The 15,747-nt window shown below is 33.4% G+C and overlaps 2 protein-coding genes across 4 annotated transcripts; one reads left to right on the top strand and one right to left on the bottom strand.

Annotated features, from left to right (window-relative positions):
• Window positions 1–3,862: 3,862 nt before the first annotated feature.
• Window positions 3,863–8,433, top strand: LOC100876539 (uncharacterized). Its single transcript, XM_012284507.2, has 7 exons — window positions 3,863–4,585; window positions 4,717–4,768; window positions 4,877–4,923; window positions 5,009–5,042; window positions 5,200–5,306; window positions 5,382–5,494; window positions 5,571–8,433. Exons 1-7 carry the CDS (start codon window positions 4,530–4,532, stop codon window positions 5,831–5,833), a joined length of 672 nt encoding a protein of 223 aa, XP_012139897.1. The 5' UTR covers window positions 3,863–4,529; the 3' UTR covers window positions 5,834–8,433.
• LOC100879782 (ubiquitin-conjugating enzyme E2 J1) lies at window positions 5,488–11,494 on the bottom strand. Of its 3 annotated transcripts, none has more exons than XM_012284506.2 (6): window positions 11,140–11,494; window positions 10,467–10,672; window positions 10,201–10,391; window positions 10,012–10,129; window positions 9,662–9,942; window positions 5,488–5,768 (listed from the first exon to the last, which is right to left on the bottom strand). In XM_012284506.2, the coding sequence occupies exons 1-5, from the start codon at window positions 11,174–11,176 to the stop codon at window positions 9,694–9,696; spliced, it is 801 nt and encodes a 266-aa protein (XP_012139896.1). In that variant the 5' UTR covers window positions 11,177–11,494; the 3' UTR covers window positions 5,488–5,768; window positions 9,662–9,693. The 3 variants fall into 3 exon arrangements, with proteins under 3 accessions (XP_012139896.1, XP_076389447.1, XP_003703025.1); XM_076533332.1 differs by having other exon boundaries at window positions 5,488–6,394; XM_003702977.3 differs by lacking the exon at window positions 5,488–5,768 and having other exon boundaries at window positions 8,891–9,942.
• Between the last annotated feature and the right edge of the window lie 4,253 nt (window positions 11,495–15,747).

A 15,747-nucleotide genomic window follows, 5' to 3' on the forward strand; every position in this document is an offset into this window, starting at 1 on the left:
TAATGTTTCTTATTTGTCTTAATTATCTTTGTATGTTACAGATTTTCATTTTAACAGTTCGTGTTAGTCTTAATTTCATTCAGATGTTTCATGTTTTTATTTTAACCAAATAATCTTGCATTTCCTTTTTTTATTGTCATACCTACTTATTGTACAGGTACTGAATAGTTCATCATTGAAGACATCGATCATCGAGGGATCATCGAGGGATGCGTGCGCTAGTTTTAAGCTAATTTTTTGCGTGCGCTAGTTTTAAGTTAATTTTATGCGTGCGTTTGTTTTAAGTTAAGTGTGCTCGTGGGCAGGGCGGGTGGGTCCCTGTAAGTGCCTCTCATTCCAACTTGCGCTCATCGTCCCAATTCTCCAACTTTGCACGCGTTAGCTTGTAGTATACCCCGTTATTTTTTGTCAATCGGTCCGAACCCAAGTGGATCATTGGGGGTTCATAGCGCTGTGAACACGGGCAGAGGTGAGCTGCAAGTACTGGTGTAGCGCTAGGGACATATCTCTGCGGGGCCGATCGATTGATGTTCCGTCTCGATCGGGTGCCTCACGGCAGGGTTTCCTCTCTGCAGTAAGACTTACCTAAAACGTAAGCGGGGAGAAATGGGAAACTTTCCGCGGATGTGTCACTCGTTCTTGCCAGTATTTTCGGTTCATTTCTGTCTCGTGGTTCACGTAAGACACTATGCACTACCCTTTGACCCATGGAAGGCGAGGTTCACTTGGCGAAAAATACTCATCCCCTTTTTTGACAGAAAGTTCTTCTAACTTTCTTTTTTTTTGTGACAGAAAGTTCTTTTAACTTTCGTTAGCTTGTAGTATACCCCGTTATTTTTTGTCAAACGTTCTGCGCCCAAGTGGATCATGGGGGGTTCACAGCGCTGTGAACACGCGGTAGAGGTGAGCTGCAAGTACCGGTGTAGCACGAGTGATATTCTTTGCCCGGCGGGGCGGATCGGGGTTGGCACCTCTCATTCTCTGATGTGCCTCCCCGACCCGCCGCCATTCTGCCAAGGGGCATCACGGTCTGGGTATCCTCTCTGTAGTAAGACGCGAGAGCGCTGGGGGAAATGGGAACCCTCCGCCAACTGGGGTGTATCACTCGTTCTTGCCAAAGGTATCTTCGGTTCATCTTTGCCGTCGTAGTTCACGTAAGCCACTATGGGCTACCCTTTGACCCATGGAAAGCAAGGTTCACCTGGCAAAAAATACTGAACCCCTTCTTTGCGAAAGTTCTTCTAACTTTCTTAGCTTCTTTGCGAAAGTTCTTCTAACTTTCTTAGCTTCTAGTAGAAAGTTCTTCTAACTTTCTTTTCTTCCTCTTTGCTTTTTGAATTCGTCATAGATTATTTGAGTGCAATCTTAGAATGAGAGGTACCGTGCGGCGTTTAGAATAAGTTAAGCGTGCTTGTGTGGGATCCCATACGATTAGTATTAAGTTAATGTATGTGTGTGTGTGTGTGATACAAGTTCTCTACTGGATTGTGGTAAAGAACTTGTATATGCGAGCCTATGAGCGAAGTAGAGTCAGAACTCATTTATCCTTCTGATAAATGAGGTTGCAATTGGAGGGTGGTTGGGATTTGGAGTTAGGGTGGGTCACTATCGTAGCCACCTCCACGTGGTGTGACCCGGTAATCGGTACAGTTCTCTAAAGATTTTTTACTCTTTAGAAAACTATACCGAGCTGAGAGCTACGGTTTTATTTCGCGATTTTATTTAAAATATTTTACTCCTTTGCCTAATTTTCTATATTAACAAATTTTTGTCTGTTTCAGAATTTAATTTTTTGTAAATTGTGTTCAGTGCATTAGTTTTATTCTAATTCCGAGCTGTGGGAGGAAGGGTGGGCTCGGGCGCAGGTTTTTCGTCACATGTGGCGAAAAGCTTGCGCAAATTGTAAGTGCCTTTTGTTCTAACTTGCACTCATCTTAACGACAATTTTTTAAATTGTTACATATTAGATTGTAGTAGTAACCTATCATTTTTATTGTCAATTGCTCGAAACTTAAAAGAAAGTTCTTCCAACTTTCTTCTTTAAACATTTTCTTTACAAAGTTTTAGATTGTACGAGTGCAATTTTAGAACAAAAGGCACAGTTAGGGATTTTATAATATGTATTGTAGTATGAATGAGTGTGTGAAAGTATAGGATGCAGGACCTATTCATTTCATCGTGGGATCACAGAGTTTTTCAAATTCTAAATAATTTTATTTTTCTCTGAAGATTTCAGGTTTTGTTGCTATTTTACATTTTGCGCCGAAGTTTTCAAGTCTCTTCTCTATTTTATTTCTTGCACCGAAGTTTTCAAGACTTTCTGCTATTTTATTTATTGTTCTGAAATTTTCAAGTCTCTGCTCTATTTTATTTCTTGGTTCGAAGTTTTCAAGTTTCTTTGATATTTCATTTCTTGTTCTGAAGTTTTCAAGACTATTCTCCATTTCATTTCTTCCACTATATTATTTTGTTATATGGTTGGTTTTTAATAAGGGTTAAGGGGTACTTTCATATCATGTGTGAATATTATACACGAAGATTGAAGACATCGATCATCGTGGGATCATCGTGGGATCATCGTGCGATCATCGTGGGATCATCGTGCGATCATCGTGGGATCATTGTGCGATTGTTAGTTTTGCTAATGCGTTAGTTTTAAGTCGATTAAGCTTTAAGTTAGTTTTAAGTTGTATGCTCGGGGGCGGGCAGGTGGGTCCCTGTAAGTGCCCCTTATTCTAACATGCACTCATCTTCACAATTCTCAAACTTTGTACGCGTTAGCTTGTAGTATACTCAGTTATTTTTTGTCAATCGTTCCGAACCCAAGTGGATCATTGGGGGTTCATAGCGCTGTGAACACGCGGCAGAGGTGAGCTGCAAGTGCTGGTGTAGCGCCAGGGACACATCTCTGCGGGGCCGATCGATTGATGGCTCATCTCGATCTGTCGCCTCATGGCAGGGGTCTCCTCTCTGCGGTCAGACTTGCTTCAAACGCAAGCGGGGAGAAATGGGAGACCCTCCGCGGATGTGTCACTCGTTCTTGCCAGTATTTTCGGTTCATCTCTGTCTCGTGGTTCACGTAAGCCACTATGGACTACCCTTTGACCCATGGAAGGCGAGGTTCACTTGGCGAAAAATACTGATCCCCTTTTTTGACAGAAAGTTCTTCTAACTTTCTTTTCTCTTTTGTAGAAAGTTCTTCTAACTTTCTTTGCCTTTAGTAGAAAGTTCTTCTAACTTTCTTTTCTTCCCCTTGCTCTTTTTACGTCGTCATAGATCATTTGAGTGCAATCTTAGAATAAGAGGTACGCGTGCGTTTAGAATAAGTAAAGCGTATGTGTGTGGAATCCCATGGGATTAGTATTAAGTTAATGTATGTGTGTGTGATACAAGTTCTTTGCAATTTTGTGGTAAAGAACTTGTATGCGAGCCTATGAGCTAAGTAGAGTCAGAACTCATTTATCCTTCTGATAAATGAGGTCGCAATTGGAGGGTGGTTGGGATTTGGTGTTAGGGTGGGTCACTATCGTAGCAACCTCCACGTGGTGTGACCTGGTAATCGATATCGTTTTCTAAACATTTTTATAGAAAGTTTAGAAAACGATATCGAGCTAATAGCTACGAATTAAATTATAATTTTGTTCCACATTTTCTTTTACGAAAATGTTTGGATCAAGTAAGCATTACAAGTTCTACGCTTATCCAAATCTAGAAGATTTACAAATCTTATAAGAAAATGATAAACTATATTGCACAAGAAATTACAGATGAATGTTACAGAGATATGACCAAAAAAAAAAAAAAAAAATATATACTGATCGAATTGAGTAACCTCCTCCTTTTTCGAAGTCGGTTAAAAAATAATTACAATTTTACTAGTGAATGTGCAGGTTTAAACTATTTATTCTCGACCGCCATACTTCTACACTATACACATACGCACCCTTGATTTTTTTTATTTGGTTTAGGGATAAATGCAGATTTACGCTGCAGTGTACCAATTACTGAACTTGATAGTCCTAGGAAAACCAAGAGAAAAATCTCAAAAGGGTTTTAGGAAAAATATACAGAAGAGATTATGTAAGGTCTAGAAAGACTCTAAAGAGATTCAGAGGATCAAGAAAACCTGTATATCTAGAGTAAAATAACATAGCGAGTTCCTAGAAACATTCTGCAGTTACACAACTTGCGATCGTATGTTGGCTGCACTTCTTTGCATTGTGAATGCACCGCGCCTCCGAGAATGTCATTGCCTACGTTTTAAATGTTGGCGAGCTTGTTTTTTGACGCAAGCGTATGAAATAAAACTGCAGCAAGTAGGAGTGTATTCAAGTATGCAGCTGACAGACATTCAGGAGCGGGATAGATCGGATTTGAATAAGATGAGTCACATCTGATATTTCTACAACTTTGTATGAAGTGTTAACTCCTATTCCCTTCTAATTTATCTGTTACGTGGAATTAAATATTGGAATCTGAACCCTTATATGTCAGTTAGATGACGGCGATACGCCGTGTGTTAACAGGTCATGGGGGCCTGTTTCGGCCGCTGCATTTCCAAAGTTACAGATTCTTTGTCATACAGGTTAGATACATGCCTTTTTATTTCAGTGTAATAAGAATATTTTGACAAATATATCTTTGGATGGATGTTCATACCTTCCTTATGAAGTTACATATATTTTTCATTACTTAATGAACATATTTTAATTTAAGGTTTTATCAAAGGCACACCAGTATGTCTTTCCAAGGAGACGAACAAGTTGAGGTACGTATGGACAGTTTTACTTGTGACTTGTAACTTGGATAATGAGTATAAATACCTAGATGTATGTGTAACTTTTTTATTTGTTTGTAAGTATTGATTTTTTTTTAGTTCATGGATGACAAAGGAGATGCAGACCAATCTAGAGGATCAAAAACGTAAGATATTATATCGAGTTTTATAGCAGTATTTTGTTTTTTTTTTGTATTAATTATGTGTTTCATTGTTACGCTTCCTGGATAGCCTGTTATCGTTTCTCTCCTTAAACCGATTCAAGGTAATTGGATTAGAATATTAGGTTTTCTACATTTTATTTGAAATAGTAAGTCCATTGTTGAGATGAAATTATTAGTAATTTTAATGTAATAATTAAAATCAGATGTTGCACTCCTATTATAAAAAGGTATTTATTTAATTTTGTAATGTACTTGCAGAAAAAACATGGAGTTCCTGTAACATTGGAGTTGTTAGAAGATGGTGGATGGTCGAAGGGTACTAATAAATATGCTAGATTGAGTTCTAGAAATGATGCTTCTACTAGGTTTGTACTTAGGATATTATTTTTATGATTATCTAATGTATGTCGCTAATCAAAATATGATTACAAATTTGATAGTTCTGGATTGGACACTCCGCTCCAAATTCTTGATGCAAGAACATTAATGAAACAACAAGCTTGCATCTCTTCCACTCCAGGATCCTCATTAGATTTAGAATGGGAACACGAGGGTAAATAATTTTTATTAATAAGTTTTGAACATACAGATCTGTACATAACCAGTGAAACATAAAAATATATTCTTAGGAATGCCTCTACCAGTCATGGACGATGAAAAAGTCGAGAGCACCGACGGTTCTATAACGCAGACATCGGTTAATAATAGTCAACCCTCTAGTTTGACAGCATCTCCTTGGTCGAGAGTTTCTACACCAAATAGTTTAGAATGGGATCCTGTTGAAGCGGATATGGTATGTGTTGATTTAGAGACTGAACAGCTTTTAACTGAAATAGAGAGGTTGACAGATAGAGCATTGAAAGAAACAGGTGAATGGACTAATAATAGTTGATAAATAATGCATTTATAATTTAACAGGATTATTTGTATTTTTGTATTACTAAAAAGGAGTACACAACGGAATTAATGTACATGAAATACTTTTAGGAAACAAAAAAAGATTATACTGTTCAATATTTGTATCATTGAAACAATACGAAGATATATTTGTATTGTTTCAAGGTATATATACATATGTGCATAAGATAAGATAATTAACACAGAATTTTAATGGAAAGGTGTATGCTTGAAAATACCTTTCACCAAGATATTACAAAAACAAGGAAAATGCCAACATTTGAAATGAAGAATTTTTTATATATTACATATGTATATAAATTTTACATAGGTCAATGAAAGAACATGCGTTTGTTTCCCAATTGCAAAAGGTTTCTTTCAGAACCTTTCAATGAATTTCCTATTCCCACAATTGTTCTTTCTTTTTTAAATAAATTAACACCATCGGTATTTTCATTCTCATTGCATTCAACTTTCATAGGACAATAACTTTCTTCCTATTAATAATTTTTATATTCTATTTAAAAATTGGTTATTTCTTTCAACCCCTCAACATCTATAAATAATTTATTGTAATCAATTGATCTCATGTTATTTTGTACAGATGCTGTCATTAGAAATATGTGTAACATATTACTTTAACCTTTTGAAGCATACTTAAGTGATACCAAAGTTTTTTGACGTTTCCTTTTATTTTTTCATACAAAATAGATACCCTATTCAAGTATCGTAAAAGAAATTTTATATAAACGGCCAACTGTGCTTCAAATGGTTAAACAATGCATATCATTCATGCAACAATACGGATTTTTACGTTTGTAAAATTTACTATTCGATACTTTTAACATAGATAGGAAAAGAAGGAAAACGAGAACAGAGATTATAAGATTAAAGTGTATCAGGTGCTATCAATGCAATATATTTTTTGCGAGTGGAATTAAAAAACAGCTTTTTTCGGAAAACGTTTCTTTTAGGGCTTAGTCTCCTAAATTAATTGTATTTTATACGAGAAAGACTATGACATAGTCTTACGTAAGTCTAGTCACGATCAAATTTTACGAATCTTCACCAAGATTATAATTAAAGAAAAAAGACAAGGTGGTGCTGGTGTAATATTAATGTTGATATATATATTTGAGTGTACAAAATGTTTCTACTAAAGTTGAAGTATTACGAAGTAATTAGGTAATACTTTTAGATAGACTGTCTACTATTGAGGTGAATAAATTTGAAACCGAGGTAGCTGCCTTACAATAGATACAAAAAAAATATATATATAATTCGTAACTAGTTAAATGCTACTTAAAAGTTCGATTACATTATTGTATTTGCAGCTGTGTTGTATTATAATTGCATAATTAAATTTAAGATCATTAGTTTACCAATAATTTGCAATTATGGAAAGCAAATCAAAATGTATGCAGCAATAGTACAGATAGAGTTAACGTTAAAGATAATAAAATAAATAATAATGATGCAGTATGTTAATGATGCAGTGCCATGAATATTTGTGTGCTTGATAAACTTTTGTTTCTCATTATAATTTATCTAGATCAGCTAAAATGGGGTCAAAGTTTTAAAGTACATTGAAGAATGAAATCTGTGAAAATTTATGTGAAGTTATATAATGAACGCACAGGAATATTAAGTTGTGCAACGCTTATGTGTCTCAGCATTCATATTTTAATTATTATTCTTAAGCATGACACAAGTCCAGTATACAGTTAAATTAAGTTTACGTATACTGTTTAGCATAAAGATGAGCAAATTTTATATGCTTCAAGTATGAAACGCTTATAGTCTGTTTCTATATCAAAAATGAAAGGGTAAAATATGTTGTTTATACAACAGTTGGGTAAAGTTGGTATTTTGACGATTCTAATATTACAAATAGTACTGAGAAATTCATCAAACTTCATTTCCAAATGCTTTTCTTTATTGAATAACCATTCGTTTACCTATTTCATTTTTTGATCAAGGAATCTTAAAAAAATTAGATGTTACAAATATTAGAAATTGTAATAAGTTTAAATTGTTTTTTTTTTTTTATTAATTAGTAAATGTTTGTAACGAAAGTATTCTTTTTCAATTTTAAGTACTCTAAAATAATAGGGACCAAAAATGTTTTCAGTATTAAATCTATTCATGTCTATTACTTTTGTATTGAAATGATTATTTTACAAGTTACACTTATACATGAAGTGTTAATTGATTGTCCGGCTATTTTATATTAATTATAAGATTGTTTTACATTTACTGACTCAGAATATTTGATGGTATTGTATGTATATATATTTTATGTGTATAAGAATTAACATTGTATCGGTTTTGAAGTTGTAAACAAAATTTATCATTGTTGGCTTTAAAAATATCTTTATGCGCCTAGCATTAATAATCCAAAATAATACTGTTTACATTTTATGCACAGTCGTTTACTCTTCTCTGCGGATTTGCGATACATAAAAAATCATATACTGTGCATCATTCATCGCTTACACATTAGATATAATTATCATTATACCGATATTTTCATTTATTGACGTATGATTTTGTATACAACCATGGTGTTAATTGCAATAAATTATGTGAGCTTTATTTATTGTTTAACAAATCGCAAACAATTTATTATATATATTTCTATGTACATGCAAAAACAAATAAAAAAAAAAGTTATACTTTGTGCCTAAAATGTCTTCGTATTTTTAATCGCTTTTAAGTTTACTATTGTATATAAGTGTAATTGAAATTATATCCCACGTGGTCCCAGAACAATGATAACATTTTGTTTTCATTTTTATATGACAATTTTTGTATATTAATACTTAAAATTGTTGTATAAATTGAAATTTTATCAAATAACTTTCGGTTAAACATATGTGTATATGTTCTGTTAGTACATTGTAAATTAAATTATTTAAAATTTAAATAATTTGTGTATAATGAGTGTGTTCTGATATTAGTTCGATTATTAACGAACTAATTATCAAATTATTAACAGGTGTTAAAGCAGTTCAATAGAGATATTGGTATTATATTTTTACTGCAGTATAGATACTTTTTAAGCTGGTGTATTTTGTTTGCATTTTATCTGCACAGTATTTTGAAATACAACACAATGAATATTTCATTTAATTTATGCTAAAGTTATATAAGTTATATACATTTCTAACATATAATTTATCTACATTTGCATAACGATAAGAGAAAGATACACAGCTGTAATTTGAGACTGTAACAATATTAGAATTAAAATATATTTCTGGATATTAATTTTATTGTAGTATAGATTCAGTGAAATAATACTTGGCGAACTTATTATGAACACAGCCTAATAGCTATGAAAATAATATGTTTGTGTTAATTTATACGCTATTAAAATGATTTATACGTAAAAATTATTAGCTAACATTGAAATATATATGTATATATGATAAATGCAATTCATAAGTTCAAAATTACAAATTAGATTTTCTTTAAACTATACAATTTGGGATTCACTATATTAAAGAAATAAAAAAGAATTTAAAAGACTAGTAAATACAGCCAATAAAAAATAACACATCAATACAGACTGATTTATATCGAATTCTCGTTCCTTGCAGATTCAACAGAAATGTGTGATGTTTTTAATAAAGTGGACAGTTCAGTGTAAGAGAAAGGTAGATATGTTCTAAAGTGGATATACCGGTGTAATTATACATTGTGTCTCCATGGAACTCAGATGTTTCTACGGTATATAAATCTCACACTATTTTTTTTAAGTTTTAAAAATGTTGTTCATAAAATGTGTATAAAATTTACTTTGTCTTGTTAACATACTTACAATATTATAACTTTTGTTACATTCAGAATAATTTAAACGAGAAATAGTCGTCGCAAAACAAGTAGAATAATCGCTGACACTAGAGAAGCAATTAGAATGCTCCAAAACAAATCATTAGAAGATGACATTGTTTCTACTTGTTGATTCATTATAACATCTGGTTCCTGTCGATCTGGGTTCTCCGTAGAAGTTGTTTCGACGTTACGTTGCCTCAGTTCGTTTTCTAAAATACTATCTGTATTGGCCGTGAAAGACGTGTCTGACGAAGGTGACTCATCAGCCTAAAAAAATTTTTTTTTAACTGAAATTAGTTACAGATATTTATATAATATAAAGCATTAAAAACATACCTTCAAAGCAATTGTATCTAACATAGTCTGTTCTTCCTCTGTGATGGGTTTCTTGACCGAACTTTTAGATAACAAATCAACCACTTTTCCACAGGTATCACATTGCCAACTTAAAGATCTGTGACAAAAAATATTTATGAATACTTGATTCCACGTACAAAATCAAACTTAACAATTTGTATTAATTACTTTTTTGCAAGTTTTTGCCTTTCTTCCCTATTATAATCCAAAGAACCAATTGTTGCATTTCCTGGTGTCGGCATAAAAGCAATCAAAGCCAACAGAGCTGTTCTAATACTCCAGGAAGGTTGCCATGTTTCCGGATGATGTCCAGATATACTGAGGCAGATCTTTTTGTTGGTTTCAAAGCGGCCATTTGGCTAACAAAACGATATACCTGTTATATGTTTCACTTTAAAGATAGAAAATATATTTGAAATGAAAAAGTTGCTCACTGTTAGCAATATAATATTTGGAGGTTTCATAGGATACTCAGGAGGTAATAAAATTCTGCCATGATAAACGCCACCTTCAAAATCTGTGGATGGTGGTCCTTGTACAGTAAAATGCCATTCAAAAAGATTGTCTTCTAAAGGAGCAGCGCAATATTCCCCTGTAGCTTCGTGGAGCTCTTGAGCTTCTCTCATTAACCTTTTGACCGCTGTAATTTTTTTTTACACAGTGCATTATTACCAATAATTAACACGATGTTAAACCTAATGATGTAATTGCATAATGATTACACATTGAATAACACTATTTATTTACATAATTTATGTATATTGTTACACGTAATGCTTAAGCAATGAAGAATATATCTTTTATAAGTCCAATATATAAGTATGTGTACATTAGAAAAACTGCTCTACATGAAATATGTACGTAACAATAAATTCACAAACAAGTGCATTTCTCAAACTGTTACAGTGTTGTTCCAACATGAAGTAAAGTTTATAAAACACGACGTACTCAAAGAGAAAGTTTAGTGACACGTATCACGAGATAACGTGAAGCTAATTCGTAAAGATAACAATGTTTGGATGAACAGTGACAAATTAGATGTGCACCATTCGTTAGGAAACCTAACGACGAATCAACGAACGGAATTCGTTTCCTTCGTTTACTTACCGGGACTTTTCGCGTTGTATTTTCCTTCGAATGACATTTCGTAAAACGTGTCGATCGAGGTTAACAACTGAAATAAAAATAGTACTCGAGCCGAGTGCTATCTGTCCTGTCAGACGGTCTCAATGCACCGACGTAACCAGTCAAAGTGCATCCTTTTTCACATTTTCTCTCACGCCAACCTGATCATCCAGAAAGACTAGAAGTTGCCCTAATTCCGACGGAACGAATTTTGACGTGGCCTAATAGGAGCAGCGGTACACGATCCCGTAAAAAATAACGTGAAAGTGGCCGCGCTTATCGTGTGCACGCGCACTTAAATCTGTTTCGCCGCTTGAAGTTCGCTCGTGAATGTGCGCAGAAGCCGTCTGACATATCTCCGGAAATTTCGAAACGGGTCAACAGTGCTTCTACTTTTATTTACTCTACAAAAGGAACCGTACTTAAAAATAAAACAAAATAATTTTGTAAAATACTTCTCGTTATAATCTTTCCATAAAATTATCTGTATCTCCTCTTGAATTCTGCTCTTCAAAACAACTCGTTTCGAAAGTTGATGAATATTAATAAACGAAACATCTAAATTTAGTTCGATCAAAAATAAATATGGTGATTTGCTCATTGCATTCTTATAGAAATTAACATAAGAATTTTATTGCATAAAAGGTGTGATTGTACATTGGGGTGATTGTTGTAAATACGTTTGCACGAAATTTAAAATGTGAGGGAGGTGGACCTCACACTAAGTAGCCATACGTATCGAATTTTGTAAATTATCAAACTTCCAAATGGAAAAATTTCCAAACCTCTGATTTTAGATTTTTGGATTTCTAATTTTAGGATATAATAATTTTCTAATTCTAAAATCTATAAATCTTAGAAATTTCCAAATTTCTTTATGTTTCAAGACATTCAGGTTCACATATTTCCCTCGTGCAGAAACGAGAGTTACGGCACTGTAATCAGCATTCATTTGTATCGCAGCAAAAAATTGCTAAAATGTAAATTTATATCGAATCGCAGGTACAAGGAGAAGGCAGTCATTCGTGGAAATTATAGACTTTATTTTTAGAATATTCTGAATATCATAAAACAACGTAAACATTCACAACAAATGGGAATAGGGTGTTATTTATAATAGTAATAATAATAATGTCATTACGTTATCGTAGTAATTAATTGTTATGAATATGTCATCATGACGTATTTATAATTATGTATAAGTAAGATCTTCATTTTAATTTTTAGCAATTATCCGTCGTACCTTCATCGTTTTCACTGGTAATAATTATAACAATAATAATGACGGCCATATTCGTAATAATAATAATAATAATAATAATAATCGCAACGGTAATAATAATAATAATTACAATAATATAATAATAATGATAGTTGCAATGTTTCTATACGTTTGTCATGTATATGTATATATAAACAAATATAATTATGCTTATCTCGTAAGAAGGGATAGAGTTCACAATGGCGCTAAACAATGTATGCATTTTCTCGCTTTTTCTGCTTGTTTCCTCCTTCGGAATAATTCTCGTTTCTTATACGTTTTTTTTTCATTTAAAGTCGTACAGTCGAAGATCTTAGAAGTAAGATTTTTCTCGTAATAGTAAATAGATAATAGTAAACGTGCGTATGTACAGTTTTATCGTTGAATGCCATTCTTCGAATGCCGCAAATATAAGTTCGATTACGATTCATGCAGTGTGTCGTGCACGCTCGACGGATCTTGTACAAACTTCCAATTTCAGACTCTATTAAAATTAATTACTCCTCATTTATTCATCTATTAACCCTTTCTCTATTAGCAATTAATAATAAATTATTACAAAAATCTCTCTGTTCAAATTTGATAACAAAAGTTCTTTCAACTAAAGATTTTCTGACGAACAATATTTCACCCTTCGTTCTGTTAAAAATATATAAAATAAGTGCTTTCAATACACAGTCTTGTGCCGTTAATTTTCACAATTATAATTTGTTTATATTTTCTTAAAATGCTGCAAATTTATTATATTATAAAATTTCCCTCGGTAAGAATATTTTAAATAAAACCTTACTTACTCTTATCTTTTATTAAAATCATTTTTTGAGAATTTTTAAAAAGATGCAACGAAGAGTTAAAAAAAGAATCGAAGGCTAAACGAAGAAAATTCTAAAATTAAACTTTGAAATGTTATTTCAGTGATTCGATAATCACGTTATCTGTATTCGTTTCCTCTGTCTATCGTTCAAGAAGCCACTTTCGAGCGCGACAAATCCGTCGAGCGGCCATCGCATAAAACTCGAAGAGAAACGAAGTCTAAGGCTACGATTTCCCTGGAAAAATTGGTTAAAATCGCGACAAACCTCCGTTAACGATACATTCTTCGCGATTCACCCATTTCACCCATTTTCCACTTCATTTTCTAATCCTAACCTAATCCCTTCGTTCACGAAAGGCAATTTCATGCAGCACGCGTGGCAAATAAAATAAAAAAAAAGGATAAGATCCACGATGCGCCGGCCGAATAATGAATTCCTAATGCTTGCTCATTAGCGTCATACTAATCACCGGGATGCTTTTTCCATCCACTCTTTTTCTTCCCCATTTTTAATTAACTCGATATGTACATACGATTACCGATACAATAAGAGTACAAGTGGATGACAAATCGTGGGTAGCAAGCAGTCAATGACATTTAACGATAATTACAGAATAATGGTGACTGTATGGTATATAGATATATACACACACGCACACACCATAAATAAATATATTTATATGTATATGTATATATTCACGGCGCAATAATCAGTCGTAACAGGTACATAAAAGTGGTTTATTCTTCGACGAATTCGAACGATCGTATTCTTCAATTTCATTTTGGAGTTTTTACATTTACTGTGGGTCACTCTCGTTATATTGCCATTTTACGCATTTACTGTTCCGTGTATTTGACTTAAGGAGACGAATTATCTTTTCTGTGAATAGCATTACTCTGGATGGGTACATCACCACGAGGTATATTGCCATATTTCGAAATTTGAAACTTTGGATCTTTGGGAATTTAGGAGATTGAAAATTTGGAAATTTTAGGATATTTTAATAAACAAGTTTGAGCTTTCTGAAATTTTGGAATATGGGAATTTAGAAATATAGGTTTGTACAGGTTAGAAAGGTTGAAAATGCAGAAATACTAAAATTTCAAATTTCCTTGTGTTTAACTTCTCAAACCCAAAAATGAAGAAATTTTTAAAATGCACCATCAGTCCATTCCAACAATCTTGACAAGACGGCAATATAACGAGAGTCCCTCAAACTTCACTCAAATATTTTATAACAATAAAACTTAAATTAACTTAATATCACAGGAATCTCCAATTACATTTACTCCAATTATATTCAATATGACCTAAAAATTTCGAACCCACGTTATCATCGTTAAAACCTAAGTAACATAGATGCATCAATGAATCAAAACCGTCGAAAACGTATTAAAAATCTTTGGCGAAAGGCTATTTCGGCGACCGGAAGCTGACCCACAGAATTGTCAAAGATTGATTGATACCGCGAATGATTTCGGTAAACGATCGATCGAATTCGTGGTCGCAACGTATCCGTGTAATCCGCAGAAATTTTGTCGGTGAAACTTTCAAGGTAGGGCACGACGCATCGTGCAAAATCACGAAGAACGATCGGATCATTCTTTTCCGTGCAACGAATCGTAAATTCGATCGGATTCGTTCAACGACAGGAACCTTTCCCTGTTGTGAGAGAAAAGATACTTTCAAAAATGTCGCCGGAACCGTTGGGAAAAGCTTCCGTTGAATCGAACATCCGGTTAATATATGTATGTATTATAATTAATACCGTATATTACACGTATATTTAATTAGTTCATGGTCGCGTGTATGTACGTGTATGTGTGTGTTCCGCTGTGTGCATATTCGGTTGCATTGCCGTCTGTGTGTGTATATATGTATATATAAAAAGATGAAGGATGCGTGGCAACTTAACTCGGTATGTATACATATCATACGTGTATATACATGTATATAACCGTCCTAATAAGTCATCGCAAAACTGCTCTTGTTCCCGGAACGTGCGCCATCTTGATTGAGTTGTACGCGCCAATGAGGCTATTTTGTATTGCTTGTCGATATAATCGGACGAGGTTCGATGGGTAGCCGAACTACGGTTGCACTCTTCGTTTTTTTATTCGCTTTTTAACGCGTGGAATGTTCGAAATTAATCGGTAGGAGTGGACTCTTCAGGAGACGTTGCTGGAAAGTTTTTGGGCAGAGAAATTCAAGGTGTTAAGGTTGATTACCTTACAGTTTGAAAATATTGGCTAAAATGTGGGGATTAGTTTGGAGATTTGGTGATTTTTCTTGTTGGTGGATGACGTCATTGTTTTGAAGTGTACAATATTGGAATGTTATTAATTCTCTTCTTCAATTTTTCAACTTTTCCATTTTTCAATTCTTCAATTTTTGAATTTAAAAATTTTTGAACTTTTGAATTTTTGAATCTTTGAATTTTTGAACTTTTGAATTTTTGAACTTTTGAATTTTTGAATTTTTGAACTTTTGAATTCTTCAATCTTTCAATTTTGA

Source organism: Megachile rotundata, chromosome 7 (assembly GCF_050947335.1).
Source record: "Megachile rotundata isolate GNS110a chromosome 7, iyMegRotu1, whole genome shotgun sequence".
NCBI lineage: Eukaryota > Metazoa > Arthropoda > Insecta > Hymenoptera > Megachilidae > Megachile > Megachile rotundata.